We start from the raw sequence: 17,298 nt of genomic DNA, 5'->3' as shown, positions 1-17,298 counted from the left end.
GGCAGAAGCTCAAGTTTTGGCTGGTGGAGGAAGCTCACACCTCACACAGGTCCTGCTCCCTGCTCTGTCACTGTCTATACCTCAGGGGCTGAGGGCTCTGGGGGGGTGTGGGGTGGTGGGTGACCCCTGCCCCTGGTGTCACTGTGCCTCTGGCTGGGGGTTTTGGGGACTGAGCAGCCTGTGCTCCTGGAGGGCAGGAGGATGGGCACCAGGCTCTGGCGATGCTGTGGGGTAGTGGGCAAGGTGAGGGGTGACATGGTGGCCACTTGCAGTGCCACCCCCGTGCCCTGCTCTCCTTTCCTCCTGTGGTAGCACGGTCAGTGGTGCTGGGATGCCAGGGCTGGGCTGGGCTGGGCTCAGTGGTAGAGGCAGGGTCTTCCTCAGTAACGGGGGCCTCGCTGCCCTGTCCTTACCTGGCTCTGGCCTGGCAAAGCCCAGCTGCCCATGGATTGGTCTGAGAGGTCCCTCTTGTCACCTTAGTTCACCTCAGTTCACCTCCGTCCTGGCCTCGCTGCCCTGTGGGTTCTCCCTGTGCTCAAGCTGAGCTGTGATGACAAAGAGCCACCCACGAGTCCCCGCACAGTGAGGAGGGGGCAGTGGAGCCCCTGCCCAGCCCGGCAGTGTCCCTGATGCCCCGTGCCCTGTGCGTGGGGGGTGGCAGCTGCACACCCACAGGCTGCACAGCAGGAAGGAAGGCAGGGGGAAGCAGAAGTGCTGTGCTGCAGCGCGTGGGCTGTGGAAGATTTTGGGCTGAACCCTCATTTCCTCTGCGTGGGGCTCAGTGCACACCCGTGAAGCTGACAGGGCTCGTCTGGCCGAACCGTGCGGGGGGTGCCTGTCCCACCAGGCCTGTCCTGCAGCTTGCCCTTTCCTCACCACGCCCAGGGCATCCAGCTCCCCAAATCCAGCAGCAGGTGAGCAGAGGGAGCACCTGGGTTCCTGCCCTCCGTCTCAGAGTGCTCGGCTTGGGTGAGTGTCCCCCAACTACTCTGGGCAGCTTGGTCATGGGGGTAAGTGCTCCTCTGGGGTGGGTTGTTGGGGAGGGACCTGAGGGGAGGAGGAAAGAGCTGCTCCCTGGGTGCTGCCGCTGGCCATGTGATTCAGGCCATGCTCCCGTCGCTGCCAAAACCTTTCCCAGGGTCAGGGCAAGCTGAGCTGTGCACCAGCCCCAGGACCCCCATGTACCCTTCCCCAGTCCCCCAGCAGGCCCCCTTTGGTGACCTGGAAAAGCTTGTGCTGGCTCTAGAGCCACCACACAAATGACCATTGATGGCAAGGGGGCTGCTGCTGTCCCACTGGGGCCTCTGCCAGAGGGAGAGGGGTCCCTGGGCCCCATTCTCTGTGTCCCCTGAAGGACAGGGAAGGTGAAAGAGGACATCCCCTCTTTCCAGTTCCATGGGCCCCCGTTCAATGAAAGCCCCTTTCCTGGGACTGAGCCTAAGTGCCCTGGCTCCTTGCCCATGGCTGAGGGCTGAGTGGGGTCCCCTGTGCTGCTGTCACAGCTCACGGAGGGGGAGTGTGTGACATTCCTGGCTGGCTGCCGGTGGTCAGATGCAGCAGCACTGCCCAGCTGGTTCCCAGCACCTCCCCAGGCTCCTGCCAGGCAGTGACCTGAGGCTGGTGAGCTCATGCTGGTGCTCACCCTACTGTGCCTAGAGGTGTCTGGTGGGACACGGGTGCCTGTCACCTTGTAACCGACTGACGGCTCGTCCTCTCGGTGTGACCATGCAGGGATGGGGGACTGGAGCGTGCCCATCGGAGCGCTGGGTGAGGAGGTGGTGGCCCGGCTGTGTGAGCTGCTGGATAACGCCGGGCGGGGCTGGCGAAAGCTGGCGGAGCTGGCCGGGGCCGAGAAACGCTTCAGGTGCAGGTACGGCTGGGGAGCATCACCGGGGTCTGACCCCGACCGGGTGACAAAACGCCCGCGGGCACAGTTCTGCCGTGGGCTGGGCGAGGGGCCCGTGGGTCGCTGCCATCCCCTGGGCTGGGGGGCACAGCCGAGGCCCCTGGCAGGGTCCCGGCCGCCCCGGGAGGGAGCGCGGCTGCGGCGCTGACGGCTGCCGGCGCTCGCAGCGCGGAGGAGCTGGAGATGTGCTCGCTGAAGGTGCTGGAGCCCCGCGGCAGCCCCACGCAGTGCCTGCTGCAGCTCCTGGCCGAGCGCGACTGCACCCTCAGGTACCTGCTGGGCTGCCTGGAGCGGATGGGACACACCCAGGCGTGCCGGGTCCTCAGCGCCGCCGGTACGGGCTGGAGGGGCACCCGCGGCGGGGGCGGTGGGAGGAGGCGGGTGAGGTGAAGGGCAGCTCTTCCTTCTGGGGGTTGTGCCCTGGTAGTGGGGTCCTGAACAGGCGAGGTGGGGTGGATGCAGCAGCGTGAGGCAGGAGGGGATGTGGTCTGATAGCATGGGGGCCGGGCAACGGGATGTGGTGGGACAGGCTGGGATAGGGTCAGATGGGATGGAATGGGACGGGACGGGATGGGACGGGATGGGACGTGATGGGAGGGGATGGGATGGAGCAGAGTGGGGTGGGACAGACCAGAATAGGATGAAATGGGTGAGATGGGGATGGCACTGTAAGTATCAATGGAACAAGGTAGGACAAGATGTTTAGGACAGGACAGAGGGGTGGAATAAGATGGGATGGGATGGGATGGGATGGGATGGGATGGGATGGGATGGGATGGGCTGCAAGAGGACAGTCTGTTGTGGATGGGGATAGGACAGGATATGATAGAACAGGATATGATAGAACGGGATGGGATGGGATGGGATGGGATGGGATGGGATGGGATGGGATGGGATGGGATGGGATAGGATGGAGCTCTGCCAGCTTTCCTCTCCCATAGTCCAGGATATGATCCGCATCACGGTGCAGCCAGAGTCACAGGTGGTGGCAGAGGGGGCACGGGTGTCCCTGACCTGCTGTGCGACTGGCCCACCAGGGCTTGTGTACCAGTGGTTCTGTGGGAAGTGGGAGGTGAGGCCCCGCTGTACCATGTTAAGCAAGGCCCCTGTGCCTTGTCCATGGCAAAGGCACCCACGTGGGTAAGAGGGAGCCCCAGACTCCTTGGCCGCCTCCTGTCTTGTAGGTGCCCGGTGCCACATCCCCAGAGCTAGTGATTGACACGGCCACACCACCGGGTCAGCCTGAGTGGTACATCTGCCGGGTGAGCTGTGGGGCCACCTTCACCTTCTCCAGGTGGGCCCATGTCCAGGTGGAGAAGAGCAGCAGCCCCAGCTCAGGTGGGCTCAGAGATCTACATCCCTGGCTGTCACCCCTGCAGCACCGTCTGCCCTCTTGGGACCAGGGCAGCTCCTGCAGGGCACTGCTCCCCCCATCAGGACGGGGGTGGATCCTGAGGGGCGTCACTTGCTATGTCGCACACTGGCTCAGCCACAAGGGTCTCTGGGCTCACTGGGGTGATGGTGCCCACAGAGGAGCCACATGCCCTGTATATTCCTTGTAAATGTTGCCTTCTGCCACTCGTGGGCGCCAGGGCCAGTGGGTGAGGAACCTGGGGCCTGGAGCAGCTCTGCAGAATGCTGCCATGGCTGGATGCCAGATTTGCCTCCCTGTCCCTTCCCCAGCCAGTGGCTACTGCCCAAGCATGGCAGGGCTGCAGATCCTGCGGCAGCCACGGCCATGCCGCCTGGCCGAGGGGGACACGCTGGTGCTGGAGTGCAGAGCCATTGGCAACCCCCCACCCCAGTACCAGTGGTTCAGGAACAGACGTCCTGTGGAGGGGGCTCAGGCACCCCAGCTCCAGGTATGGCAGGACCTTGGTGCGGTGCAGTGTTGGCACAGCACGGCATGGCACAGTGTGGTATGGTGCAGTATGGTCGGACACACTGGCCCAGCCTCTTGCTCTGTCCTGCTGGCAGGTGAAGCTGGTGACAACAGCTGAGCGGGGCAGCTACTCCTGCCGTGTGTTCAACCTCTTCCATGAGGTGTGGAGCCAGGAGGTGGACGTGGAGATTGGTGAGGGACTCAGAAAAACCTCTGTGACCCTCTCCCTGTGTGGGGTGTCCTGACCCTGCTCTGCCCCCATAAAGCCCTCATGGCTGGTCTGCAATTTCGGGGGGCTGCAGCCCATGCTGGGAGGTGCTCCCATGCATAGGGTCCTGACACCCCCTTTGCCACAGGCCCACGGCTCTTCACCTCTGGAGGCTCCTGGCAGGAGGGGGATGGAGGTAGGTGTGTGCAGAGAGAGCAGGTCTGTGCTGCCTTGCCCATCATGCTCCCCTGGCACAGGAGGGCTCTAGCACAGTGTTTCTCTCTTCCCAGGCTCCCCAGAGTGTGGCAGCCTCGGTCAGTTGTATGGTAAGAGGATCAGTTGTATGGTAAGGAGGGGCTGGTGGCCCTGGGGGACTCTGACTGTCCCCAGTTGTCACCATTGTCACCCCATGAGGCTTTGCTTGGCCAAGGGTGCTTTGGGTGCAGCACACCAGGACAGTGAATCAGCACCCCAACCCTAACCAGGAGAGCAGATCAGCACCCTAACCCTCAACCCAAATGCCTAACCCTAACCCCCAACCCTACCCTGAGGGTTCAGAGATCAGTGAGGCAGGGATGCCACAGGGTACTCCAGTACTCAGGGACAGTGATGCTGGCAGCAGTTGGGTGTCACCTCTGTGGGCTGAACAGTAGTGGGGACAGCAGGAGCATCCCACCCTATTCCCAACACCTTCCTCTCCCATCCTTGCAGCTACAGACAAAGTGGCACTGCTGATTGGCAACATGCACTACCTGCACCACAAGCAGCTGCAGGCACCCATGGTGGATGTCCATGCCCTCAGTGCCCTCCTCCGCCAGCTCGACTTCAAGGTGGTGTCGCTGCTGGACCTGTGCAAGGCTGAGATGCAGATGGCTGTCGACGAGTTCCTCCTCCTCCTCGACAAGGGCGTTTATGGTGCGACGACACCCGCCAGGGCGGCTCCAGCCCAGGGGGAATGGTGGGGGTTTGTGCTGATGGAATCTTGCAGGATGACTGAACAAGAAGCAGGTGCTGGCAAGTCCAGGGGTGTCACCATATCACCTGCCCTCCTTTCCCCCAGCAGGTTTGCTCTACTATGCTGGGCACGGCTATGAAAATTTTGGCAACAGCTTCATGGTGCCCATCGATGCGCCCAGTGCCTACACATCGGCGCACTGCCTGTGTGTGCAGCGGGTGCTGCAGGCCATGCAGCAGCGCCGCACCGGCCTCAACACCTTCCTGCTCGACATGTGCCGCAAGAGGTGACTCAGCCCTGCTACCCGCCTGGGGACAAGCTGCCACTCAAGGACGTCCCAGCACAGGGACCCATGGGTGCTGGTGCCTGAGGGAGCAGTGCAGGGCACCCCCAGTGTCCCATCTAAGCCTGCTGTGTTTGTCTAAATGCCCCAAAACATCACTACCCCTCTGAGTCTGGGGTGCCTTGGGGTGGGTTTTGGAGGGGGGCAGTTTCTGGTTCTACCCAGAATCATTTCTCTTGCAGGAATCTCAATGATGATGTCATCCCGCAGGTTGGGGCACTGGAGGTCACAGCCAACATCGTCTTTGGCTATGCCACGTGGGTCCCCTCCTGTTGCCTCCTCTTCCTAGCTTGGAGTGGGGCAGGGGCTCAGCCCCCATGCCTGCATCTCTCCTCCCTCCATGTATCAGCACTGTCATGCCCTCCACTCAATGCTGGAGATGATGTGCAAACAGCAGCCCTGAATCTCTCACAGGGCAGGGAGGTGTCCATGGCACTGCTCAGCTTTGGACAGTGCCTGAGGGCATGAAGCCCTGAGGCTCTTCTGGAGCACAGGGATTTGGGCTGGTGATGCTTTAAGCATCCAGGATCTGGCCATGGCTCCCAGCTGTCCCTGGCATGGTGGCCGGATGATGTGATGGGAGTAGGAGAAGCTGTAGGTGCCCAGCTCTGGCTTCCCCAGGGCTGTTGTCCTGTTGGGGGCCAGTTCCCGGGAGAGTGCCAGAGCCCATGACAGAGTTCGCTCCTGCCCCATCCCTGCAGGTGTGCAGATGCTGAGGCCTATGAGTTGAGCCAGGGTGAGCTTTCCAATGGCATCTTTGTCACCTTCCTCAAGCGCTGGCTGCTGGAGGACGAGAAGATCACGGTGTTGCTGGACAAGGTGGCCGAGGGTGAGTGGGGAGCAGTGGGGGACAATGATGCCCCTAGTGGCCCCTGCTGACCCCCTGTGCCCTGGCAGACATGGGCACGCTGGAGATCACGCGGGGCCGGCAGGCGCTGGAGCTGCGCAGCAACCTCTCAGAGAGACGAGCTCTGACGGACCCCATCCGCCCCCCAGGCCGAGACGAGACCTCTGCCAGGAACCTGCAGTGGGCCAAGGCACATGGTGAGTCACAGCCACCCCATCCACAGCTGGCACCTGGAGTAGGGACAGCCTGAGGTGCAAGGAGAGGCTGCAGGCAGCACCTCCTGGGTTCCTCCCAGCTGGAGGAGAAACCTCCGGCACAGAACCACCAGCCTGGAGGCAGGAGCAACATGCTGGCATCCCTGCTTTGGGGTGATCCAGCAGGTACCCCATCGACGGGTACAGCTCCAGCCCCAAGCCCCTGCACATCCCAGCCCCTGTCCCGTTCCCAGTCCTGCCAGAGAGCCGGCACCTCCACTTTGACTGCGGCGTCACCGTCCAACTGGGCTTCGCTGCTGAGTTCTCCAACATCATGATCATCTACACACGTGTAGTGGGTGCCCCTGAAGACATCACCAAGTGCGAGGCCAGGCTCACTGACATCCCTGAGGTAGGAGTGGGCTCCCAAAACCACACCAGAGTGACTGCTGGGGAATGGGGTGGGAGGACTCGTGGTGGTTTCCATGTGGATGCCATCTGTGGCAGGAGCTGGATGTGGACCTCAAATGCACCAACAAGGAGAGCCCGGAGGAGGTGGGCAGCCCGCTGGCACCTGTTTGGAGCCTCGGCTGCCCCTCCTGCTGCCTTTACAGCCGGATCTGTGGCTTGCAGAAGCTGCGGGTAAGAGCCATGGTGGGTGGGTCAGTATCAGGGGCACAATATGGCCACAGTCATGCCAGGACTCGTGCCCACAGTGCCGGTGCCCCTGCAGCAGGAGCTGGCCTTCACTGTCTGCCTGCAGTACCGCTACCGGGGCATGGACGACTTCGTGGAGGAGCGGCAGCGGGTGAGCGTGGGGCGGCCGCTCATCGCCAAGCTCAACCTGCAGCGGGCAGTGTCCCCCTCACCACCCCGCAGCCCCCTCTCCTCCTCCCCCCCCAGGAGCTGGGGAGTGGAAGGCAGCTCATGGGTCAACACCCCAGAGGAGAACCTGAGCCCTGAGGTTCCCAGCTCCCACACCGTGTAAAGGAGCAGTGTGGCCCCTCCTTGTCACCACAGTTCCCTGGGGCCATGTCTGTCCTGCCAGGGCAGGAGCCAGGGATGGAGGTGATGTGCACAGAGATGGGTGTTGCGAGGGGCTCAGCCCTGTCCTGGCCTATGCAGGGGGTGTGGGGCTCACAGCACAGCAGGGCTGGGACTGCTGGGCACAGCCCCACATCCCCTGACATGGCAGTGCCAGCCCCACATGCCAAGCCACCACTGGGCAGCCCCGGGGGCAGAGTGCCCAGAGCCCACAGCTCAGAGGGCACGAGGCGTCGTGCCGGGGCAGGGTTGTGTTCGTTCAGGCCTGGGAGAAATAGAGAGAAATAAGCAGCTTAGGGGGCAAATCCCGCAGGAGGGGATTAGAGGGGTGGGAGCAGGAGGGCTCCTGCTCTGGCACGAGGGACTGGGAGCACCTCCCAGGGCTCCCAGTAGCACCCGGTCCCCCCAGGACAATCCCAGACACCAGCCCCATGTTGCCAGTGAGTGATTTCAGGACAGGATTGGGATCTAAGGGGGAAAAAAGAGCCTTTTTGCATGGATTTTTCCCAAACACAGTCCCACACGCTGGGGAGGGCTGCAGTGTGTCTCCACGAGGAAGAACACCAATAAACGTGGGCCAGGCAGGAACCTCAGCACCCCTGCACCTGCCTTGCTTTGAAATGGCATTTTGGGGTCAGAAATCTTGCCTGTTCCTGCAGGAAGCGCAGAGCAGCGCCAGGCGCACACACAGAAGGGCTACCAACCCCGATATCCCTCGCCACCGTGCGCTGGGCACACCGGTGCCACCTCATGCAAATTAGCTCATTTCAATAGCTCACATGGCCTCCCAAACCGCAGGGACCCGGCGAGACGCATCCTCCTTTGGGGCCCCTCTGCCCTGCGCCGGGGCCGGGCCGGGGCAGCCCCCGCGCCCCAATTAAGCTCCGATCGGACGAGGCTCAGCCGAGCCGGGGCTGCGGCGCTCCCGCTGCCCGCGACAGTCGCCCTTTGTCGGCGCTCGCAGCCCGGGGGGTGCCCCGCTCTGGCGCCAGCCTCGGCAATTATGTCATGTGAAAAGCGCAGCCCCCATTGAGCGCGTCCCGGCCCTCGGATCAAACCCCATTACTTCCGCAGCCTTTGCTTCATTATCTGCCGGACGGAGCTCGGCGCTGCCGGGGCGCTTCACCCCATTAGCTGGGCCGGGGGCCGGGGAGCATCGATTATGCGTTTAATGGGTTGTTAAAGGTTTAATTGTCGCTAACGAAACAGGCGAGCAGCGGCAGCCGGGGGACGGGGCACAGGGAGAAGGGTCTCGCCGGGGTCAGTGCCTCGCCTGGCCCGCTGGCATCCCGGCCAGCTCCGCCTGACCCCGCAGCTCCGGGCACGTCAGAGTCCGGCCTGGGGGTCTGGGGTCGGGATGAGACCCCCGGGAGGCAGGGGCGGCGGAGAGGGACTGCGGGCGGGCACGGTGGCACTGAGCGGGGTCCTGGACGTGGGAACACCGTGGGGACACTGTGGGGACGGGGCTACCCCAGCACAGCCCTGGGTGGTGGCTGCCACCAGGTCGAAGCAGGAGGATTTCTGGGGAAGCATCTTGTTTCAGCGTGGGGAAGGTTGGCCCTCGTTTGGCTTCCCCGGGGAGCTGAGGCATCCCGGGGAGCTGAGGCTCCTGCTTGCCCAGGGCTGAGTCCCCCTCTTGCTGTCCTGCTGTGCTGGCCCTCAGGGCCAGTGAGGGTGATGGTGACACTGACTGTGTCCTGAGCTCTGGCAGGTGGGCAGGCAGAGCCCCCAAGAGCCGCAAAGCCACACTGGGGACCCCTGGGGATGTGGCACATTGTCACCATCACCAGCTCCCACCTGGCAGGAACCACTGACAAGGGGTAAGGCGGGTGTTGGCACCCCCTTGACATCCCTGCTGCAGAGACACCAGGGCTCCCAGCTGGCCCTCTCTGCTCACCAGCCCTGTCCAGGGACCTTGGGGGTCCCATTGCCCCTCTCACCAGCACAATTCCAGCACCTTTGTGCCACTGGTACCTCCGGGGAGTGTAGGTGCAGGGGTGTGATGGGCAGAGCCCCAGAGGGATGGTGGAGCAGGTGACCCATGGTGAGCTGTTGAGGCCACGGTGCAGCACAAGTTGGTTCCAGCCCACGGCTGGGGCTGGAGTGAGTCACCCACACCTGGCCCTAGCCCAGCCCTGCACAGACCATCCCCAGGGAGTGGGGCAGGAGGATGCCAAGGGATGATGCTCCCATGGCCCCTGGAAAGTTCCTTCCCAGCAGAGGCTTGGCAGCCCTGCAGTGCTAACGAGGGCACAGCGCCCAACTCCAGCATGCGGCAGCCATTCATCTCATCTCTTTACTCACGATACAACCGTCCTCTCAGTGCCAGCACATCCCCCAGCACGACCGGCATCGTGCCCCGACACAGCTAAAACCTCCCCCCAAATACTCCCTATGAAACTAGAGCTTTTCTGTTCGCTTTTGTTTAAATCTGCAGCATTAAAAAAATTAATAATAATGGAAGGGGTGTGAGGAAAGGAGGCGTCTGGCCAGGGGGTGATGCATGGCCCAGTGGCACAGTGGGTTGCCTGAGCCCCAGTCAGATTCTCAGCCAGTGCTGTTGCCACAATGAGGCAAACGGGCTCCCCTGGGGTGCTCCCCTGCAGCGGGGTCTGCCAGCACCTGACTGGCTCCCCTGCCCCTGCCGGTGCTGGCTCGGCAGGGGGAAGATGCAGCCTGGCATCCCTGCCCAGCACCAGCTTTGGTCCTGCTGAGCATCCCGCTGTCCTCCCTGACCCGCCCCGGGGCTCAGCCGGCACCGGGGGCAGGAGCCGGGACCGGGGTGGCCGGAGGGGCTGGAGGGGAACGTTCATCAAATGGGCTGCCAGGTCTTGTCAATGGTCTGAATGTGCTCCTTGGCTTTCATGCGGAGCGAGGCGATGCTGGAGCTCCTCTGGTCCACCTCCTCCAGCGGGTACTTGTCCACAAAGGGGGTGCCACACTGGTAGGGCGCGGGGGCCATGGGCTGCATGCCCTGCGCCATCGGTGGAGGGGTGTTGAGGAAGGAGTGCCCACTGTAGGGGGGCTGCAGGGCCTGGGGGGCTCCCATGAAGCCAGGGATGCTGTGGACTGTGGTGGCGCTGGAGATGGGGGACGTCAGCCACGGGTCAAGCGGGAGGGAGTTGCTCATGGGCCCCACATTGGGGGTCATGGGGGGCCGGTTGAAGGAGAGTACGGGCGTGTCGTGGAGCTTCATGGAACTGGCCTCCATCTTCTCCTGCCGCCTCCACTTGGCTCGTCGGTTCTGGAACCAGACCTGTGAGGTGAGAGCCAGGGTGAGCTCCACCGTGCCCAGCTGGTCCCTTGCGGTGTGCCCCACATGCTGTGCTCCATGCAGGGTGCCTCATACAGGGTGCCCCATGGGCTGTATCCCATGTAGGGTGCCCCACAGGGAGTGCTCCAGGTGGGATATCATGTATGGGGTACCCCACTGCACATGGACTGCCCTAAGAGAGTCCAGCAATTCCAGCACACCACGCACCTCTGCCAGACCTCTCCTAAAAGCCCCAGAGACCAAGGACATCCCTGACCTGTAGAAAGCAAGAGGTGTCAGCATACAGTCCCTACTCTCACGCTCCATGGGAATGTGCACCCTGGCCCTGCAGACACCCAGCAGCCCTTGGATATTGTTATCCAGCCTTCCCAACCCTTTGGTCAAGACTTTTAGAAGTAAAACTGCCACAGTTGCACCAAAACCCAGCAGGAACATCAGGGACCAGCGAGCCAAATTCAGCAGTGACATCTGGCCCTGTGGGAGCAGCTCATTAGAGTGCTGGTCCCCATCTCCTCAGAGCAGCACAGGGTCTTCTGTGAGAGGCAAAGGGGGAGGAAAGATCAACAGCTGAGCAAGGAAGGTCTGGAGCACAAGTCTGATGAGGAGCAGCTGAGTGAGCTGGGGATGCTCAGCCTGGAGAAAAGGAGGCTCATGCAGGACCTTCTCACTCTCTCGAACTCCCTGACAGGAGGGTGGAACCGGGTGGGTGTCAGGCTTTCCTCCCAGGGAACAAGGGCCAGGACCAAAGGAAACAGCCTCAGATAGTGCGAGGGGAGATTTAAGTTGGATATTGGAGAAAACTTATTCACCAAAAGTGTTGTCCAGCCCTGGCACAGGCTGCACAGGGCAGTGGTGGAGTCACCATCCCTGGAGGGATTTAAGATATGGATTTGGCTCTGGGAGACATGGGTTAGTGGTGGCCTTGGCAGCACTGGATGAGCAGTTGGACTAAATGGTCTCAGAGGGCTTTTCCAACTTGAATGATTCTGTGATTCTTTGAAACTGGTCGTAGCTCAAAGAGCTCAGCAAAGGTGTTATTGTGGTCTGGATCCCCCCCAGAGAGGGTGGGGCTGAGGCCTGGGGAACTCAGTCTGTTTGTGCAGGGGTTACTGCTTTGCTTTGCAGGGAGTTCATCTCTTCTTCAGCACACTGACCCTTTCCCTCTCTCTGATCTCAGCCTGTCAGTCCAGGGATGGTGGGAACTAGATTGGTGGGACCCCAGGCTCTTCCCAGGCTGTGCTGTTCCCCCATGAGCCTTTTCTGACAGCCCAGGGAACAAAACTTGCCCAACCCCACTGACCACCTGAACTGCCCTGCTCCAACAACCTTAGAAGTCTCAAATCTGTGAGGATCTTGTACTTTCCCAGCCCTAAAGACCTGAAAGTGGCCACAGCTGGCCAAGATTTGGCTGCTTTCCCACATGAACAGCAGGAGAGATGGGAGCAGCCACCACCAGAAGGGGACAGAAAATCTCTGAAAACCATCCCCCTGCCCAAACAGAGCCTTGGGCCTGTGGGCTGAACTGGGACCCCATGGGTCAGACTGGGACCCCATGGAGAACAAGGCTCAGCCATTAAACCCTTTCCCTGGCTTTGTCAGGGGCAGTCAGCTCTGCAGAGATGCTGCTTCCATCTCGAGCAGTGGGGAAACTGAGGCATAGAGGGAGGTGGTGGCGGTGCACCTGAGAGCAGAGCAGAGCTCTCCAGCACCACGGGGTCCCTCTGACACTGGCCAGGGACAGTTCCGGGGTGCTGGGGCCAGTGGTGCCCTCCTTACCTGCACGCGGACCTCCGGCAGGTTGACCTTCATGGCCAGCTCCTCGCGGCTGTACACGTCGGGGTAGTGGGACTTCTCGAAGGCGCGTTCCAGCTCGTGCAGCTGGTATGTGGTGAAGGTGGTGCGGTTCCGCCGGTGCTTCTTCTTGGGCTGCTCCTCCTCAGCGGAGGCTGGCGGGGTGCCCTCGCTGTCCCCTGGCTTCCGCAGCTCGGCCAGGTCCCCCTCACACTTATTCAGGAACATGGTGGCACCTGTGAGAGGACCACGGGGTCAGCAGGGTGAGGGGCCATCAGACCCCCCCCATGTATCCCTGTATGGGGACAGATGGACAAGTGGATGGAGAGAGGGGAGGATGAGGCGGCCCCAGGAACAGGTTATGCAAAGGCATAATCCCCTCTGCCACAGTGTTATCCGAGGGCTGTGGTGTCCTGGGGACTGACCCATGGTCCCAGGTACTGACACAGTGTTCTGGAGATGGACACCCTGGGCACCCTGCACTTGGCTGTGCCATGAGATACCACGAGGCCAATGCACCTGTTGGTGCTAAAAGTCAAATTTCCCCTACAATGGAGGATTTTATGAAAGCACCATGACTGAGAGCTGACCTGATCTCCCCCTGCCCTGCCCTGCCCTGCTCTGAAGGGGACCAGGTCTGGATTGAATCCCTCCTTCCAGACTCCTCTCCTCCAGTCTCTTCCATGGGGAAGGCTGGCCCTGGGGCACTGGAGGGCCCACTGTCAGTTCCTAAGCACTGCAGGAGTGACCTGGCACTGTCCCCTGACTATTAACCGTTTTGGTGACGCTTATAAGCATTTTCAACCCTCACAATGTTTCATCTTTAAGCTTTTTATCTGGCATCTGAAATCTTCCTGCAGTATTTGCTGGGGATTAAGGGTCTCTTTCCACCGTGAGGATGTTGGCAGACATGAAAATGGGGTGGAAAGCCGTAATCCTGGGGCAAGGGGAAGGTGCTACATCATCCAGGCCCACCAGCAAAGACCTGGCTGATGCTTAAATGAGAGTGGGGAGGGAAAAGGAGCATCAGTTAATGCTGGAAGGGTGTAAATAGGGATCCCAGAGGGCGGCAGCAGGGAGTGGGTGTTGGGTGTTTCACAGGCTGTGCACGTGTGGTGACTGCCCCTGTGTGCAGTGGGCAGTGCAGGTGTGAGTGGTGTGTCCACAGCGTGTCAGTGCCTGCACTGGGGTGGTCTGCCTGCAGAGCAGCTGCCTACAGAGCAGCTGTGAGGTGCTCAGAGGGGCTTGCAGTGAGGTGCAGGTGTGGGAGGGTGTGCATTTGGTGGGCTGAGCATGGGGAGAAATGTGCGAAGCACATGCACAATGTGAATGAGCCTGTGCAAGGCTGGGTGTGTGTGAAGAGTGGTTGGTGCCACGTGCTGCTGTGTGCAGTGCCAGGGTGCAGTGCCCACGTGCTGTGAATGCAGCACACATGGTGCAGTGCCTGCACCTGCAGGACATAGGGCAGGTAAGTGTGTGCACTGAAGAGCAGGAGGTGCCGCGTGTGTGGAATGTCCACAGCATGTGGGCACAGGAGCTGTGGGCACACAGTGAGTGTGCAGTGAGTGTGCAGAGTGTGTGGAGCCTGTGTGTGCAGTGCACACTGCATGTGCAGTGTGTGCAGAGACTGCAGCGTGTGGGTGGTGAGTGCAGTGTGCAAAGTGTGCAGAGTATGAGCAGTGTGTACAGTGTGAGCACTGTGAGCAGTGTGTGCACAATGTGCACAGTGTGTGCAGTGTGTGTGCAGTGTGTGTGCACCATGTGTGCGGTGTGTGTGGTGTGTGTGCAGAGCGTAAGCAGTGTGTGTGGTGTGTGTGGAGTATGTGCAGTACCTGCGTGTGCACATGGCATGTGCAGCAGAGGTACAGACCATGGCACAGACCATGCAGTGCAGCACATGCAGTGCATGCATGTGTGTGTAGCAACCTGCAGTGTATGTGCAGTGTGTGCAGTGTGTGCAGTGTGTGTGTGCAGTGTGTGTGTGCAGTGTGTGCAGTGTTTATGTGAAGTGTGTGGTGTGTGTGTGTGCAGTGTGTGCACAGTGTGCACAGTGTGTGCACGCAGTGTGTGCAGCGCACACTATCTGTAGTGTGTGTATGCAGTGTGTATGCAGTGTGTGTGTGCAGTGTGTGTGTGCAGTGTGTGCAGTGTGTGTGTGCAGTGTGTGTGTGCAGTGTGTGCAGTGTGTGCAGTGTGTGTGTGCAGTGTGTGTGTGCAGTGTGTGTGTGCAGCGTGTGTGTGTGCAGTGTGTGTGTGCAGTGTGTGCAGTGTGTGCAGTGTGTGTGTGCAGTGTGTATGCAGTGTGTGTGTGCAGTGTGTGTGTGCAGCGTGTGTGTGTGCAGTGTGTGTGTGCAGTGTGTGTGTGCAGTGTGTGCAGTGTGTGTGTGCAGTGTGTGTGTGCAGTGTGTGTGTGCAGTGTGTGCAGTGTGTGTGTGCAGTGTGTGTGCAGCGTGTGTGTGTGTGCAGTGTGTGTATGCAGTGTGTGTGTGCAGTGTGTGTGCGCAGTGTGTGTGCAGCGTGTGTGTGTGCAGTGTGTGTATGCAGTGTGTGTGTGCAGTGTGTGTGTGCAGCGTGTGTGTGTGCAGTGTGTGTGTGTGCAGTGTGTGTGCAGTGTGTGTGTGTGCAGTGTGTGTGTGTGCAGTGTGTGTGTGTGCAGTGTGTGTGCAGTGTGTGTGTGCAGTGTGTGTGTGTGCAGTGTGTGTGTGTGCAGTGTGTGTGTGCAGTGTGTGTGTGTGCAGTGTGTGTGTGTGCAGTGTGTGTGCAGTGTGTGTGTGCAGTGTGTGTGTGTGCAGTGTGTGTGTGCAGTGTGTGTGTGCGCGTGTGTGTGGAGTGTGTGTGCACAGTGTGTGTGCGCAGCGTGTGTGTGCAGTGTGTGTGTGCAGTGTGTGTGTGCAGTGTGTGCTCAGCATGTGCACTCTGTGTGTGCAGTGTGTGCATGGTGTGTGTGCAGTGTGTGTGTGCAGTGTGTGTGTGCAGCGTGTGTGTGTGCAGTGTGTGTGTGTGCAGTGTGTGTGCAGTGTGTGTGTGTGCAGTGTGTGTGTGTGCAGTGTGTGTGTGTGCAGTGTGTGTGCAGTGTGTGTGTGCAGTGTGTGTGTGTGCAGTGTGTGTGTGCAGTGTGTGTGTGCAGTGTGTGCATGGTGTGTGTGCAGTGTGTGTGTGTGCAGGGTGTGTGTGTGCAGTGTGTGTGTGTGCAGTGTGTGTGTGCAGTGTGTGTGTGCAGTGTGTGCAGTGTGTGTGTGCAGTGTGTGTGTGCAGTGTGTGTGTGCAGCGTGTGTGTGTGCAGTGTGTGTGTGTGCAGTGTGTGTGCAGTGTGTGTGTGTGCAGTGTGTGTGTGTGCAGTGTGTGTGCAGTGTGTGTGTGCAGTGTGTGTGTGTGCAGCGTGTGTGTGCAGTGTGTGCAGCGTGTGTGTGCAGTGTGTGCTCAGCATGTGCACTCTGTGTGTGCAGTGTGTGTGTGCAGTGTGTGCAGTGTGCGTGTGCAGTGTGCGTGTGCAGTGTGTGTGTACAGTGTGTGTGCAATGTGTGTGCAGTGTGTGTGTGCAGTGTGTGTGCAATGTGTGTGCAGTGTGTGTGCGCAGCGTGTGTGTGCAGTGTGTGCAGTGTGTGTGTGCAGTGTGTGTGTGCAGTGTGTGTGTGCAGTGTGTGCAGTGTGTGTGTGCAGTGTGTGTGTGCAGTGTGTGTGTGCAGTGTGTGCAGTGTGTGTGTGCAGTGTGTGCAGTGTGTGTGTACAGTGTGTGTGTGCAGTGTGTGCAGTGTGCGTGTGCAGTGTGTGTGAGCAGTGTGTGCAGTGTGTGTGTGCAGTGTGTGTGTGCAGTGTGTGTGTGCAGTGTGTGCAGTGTGTGTGTGCAGTGTGTGTGTGCAGTGTGTGTGCAGTGTGTGTGTGCAGTGTGTGCAGTGTGTGTGTGCAGTGTGTGTGTGCAGTGTGTGCAGTGTGTGTGTGCAGTGTGTGCAGTGTGTGCTCAGCATGTGCACTCTGTGTGTGCAGTGTGTGCACGGTGTGTGTGCACTCTGTGTGTGCAGTGTGTGTGTGCACTCTGTGTGTGCAGTGTGTGCACGGTGTGTGTGCACTCTGTGTGTGCAGTGTGTGCAATGCACACTGCGGCGTGTGTTGCACACCCACCATGTGCCACACACACACAGGGCCTGTGTGCAGCGTGGGCTGTGCACGTGTGGTGTGGGTGCAGCACGGTGGGTGTGCTTTGAGAGCTGCAGCCCCCCCAGACGCCCCATAGCCCCTCGTGCAGTGTCTGTGGCCCTGGAGTATTTGCCCAGCTCAGGGTGCAGTCTCAGGGTGCGTCAGGGGAGCTGTGAGTCAGGGCAGGGGTGCTGGGTGCTGCACCCTGGGGTGCCCCAAGGAGGGCGGAGGGGGTGCTGGGGGGAGCAGGGGCCCTGTGGTGACCGTGCAAGTGTTGTGGTGTGTCCTGGGTCTGGGGACACAGGGAGGGGATGGGGTCCCCCACTGCCATCCTGCTCTCACTCACCTGCTTCTCATTTGCGCAGCTCCACACCTGCAAAGAGACGAGGGGGGGTGTGAGTACCCGGAGCACCCAGAGCCCCTGCCTGGGGCTCAGACACCCCAAGGGATCCAGCACCCCACCAGGAGCCCCTGCCTGCCCTGCCCAGCCAGGTCCCACGGTCCCATGGGGGAATGTGGGGGAGCTGGGGCTGGGTGGGCGCTGAGGGGAGCTGAGGCAATGGGAATGGGTTTGTTGGACACTGGAGGGGATGGGTGAGAGAAGCTGGAGGGGACCAGGGACAAGATGGGGCAAGTGGAAGGAGAGAAGAGGTGAGGGATGGTGGGAAGACAGGAACAAGGTGCAGCCCCATGGTTGCCCCACCCTGACCCCATCTGAAA

The 17,298-nt window shown here is 60.7% G+C and overlaps 2 protein-coding genes across 4 annotated transcripts; one reads left to right on the top strand and one right to left on the bottom strand.

Annotated features, from left to right (window-relative positions):
* The first annotated feature begins 752 nt into the window (after nucleotides 1–752).
* Nucleotides 753–9,856, top strand: LOC139683146 (mucosa-associated lymphoid tissue lymphoma translocation protein 1-like). 3 transcript variants are annotated; one of them, XM_071577976.1, is made up of 17 exons: nucleotides 753–969; nucleotides 1,732–1,870; nucleotides 2,074–2,240; nucleotides 2,848–2,978; nucleotides 3,091–3,244; nucleotides 3,590–3,768; nucleotides 3,884–3,980; nucleotides 4,145–4,192; nucleotides 4,287–4,322; nucleotides 4,708–4,911; nucleotides 5,060–5,237; nucleotides 5,477–5,551; nucleotides 5,996–6,123; nucleotides 6,192–6,338; nucleotides 6,590–6,747; nucleotides 6,843–6,977; nucleotides 7,069–9,856. In XM_071577976.1, the coding sequence occupies exons 2-17, from the start codon at nucleotides 1,734–1,736 to the stop codon at nucleotides 7,321–7,323; spliced, it is 2,229 nt and encodes a 742-aa protein (XP_071434077.1). In that variant the 5' UTR covers nucleotides 753–969; nucleotides 1,732–1,733; the 3' UTR covers nucleotides 7,324–9,856. The 3 variants fall into 3 exon arrangements, with proteins under 3 accessions (XP_071434077.1, XP_071434078.1, XP_071434076.1); XM_071577977.1 differs by having other exon boundaries at nucleotides 5,057–5,237; nucleotides 7,099–9,856; XM_071577975.1 differs by having other exon boundaries at nucleotides 5,057–5,237.
* A 335-nt stretch (nucleotides 9,857–10,191) lies between these two features.
* RAX2 (retina and anterior neural fold homeobox 2) lies at nucleotides 10,192–12,672 on the bottom strand. The gene is made up of 2 exons (XM_071578131.1): nucleotides 12,430–12,672; nucleotides 10,192–10,635 (listed from the first exon to the last, which is right to left on the bottom strand). The coding sequence occupies exons 1-2, from the start codon at nucleotides 12,670–12,672 to the stop codon at nucleotides 10,192–10,194; spliced, it is 687 nt and encodes a 228-aa protein (XP_071434232.1).
* Nucleotides 12,673–17,298: the final 4,626 nt, after the last annotated feature.

Source organism: Pithys albifrons, chromosome 27 (genome assembly GCF_047495875.1).
Source record: "Pithys albifrons albifrons isolate INPA30051 chromosome 27, PitAlb_v1, whole genome shotgun sequence".
NCBI classification, from domain to species: domain Eukaryota; kingdom Metazoa; phylum Chordata; class Aves; order Passeriformes; family Thamnophilidae; genus Pithys; species Pithys albifrons.
The sequence above is the reverse complement of the archived record's forward strand: the minus strand, read 5'-3'. Positions and strand labels throughout refer to the sequence as shown.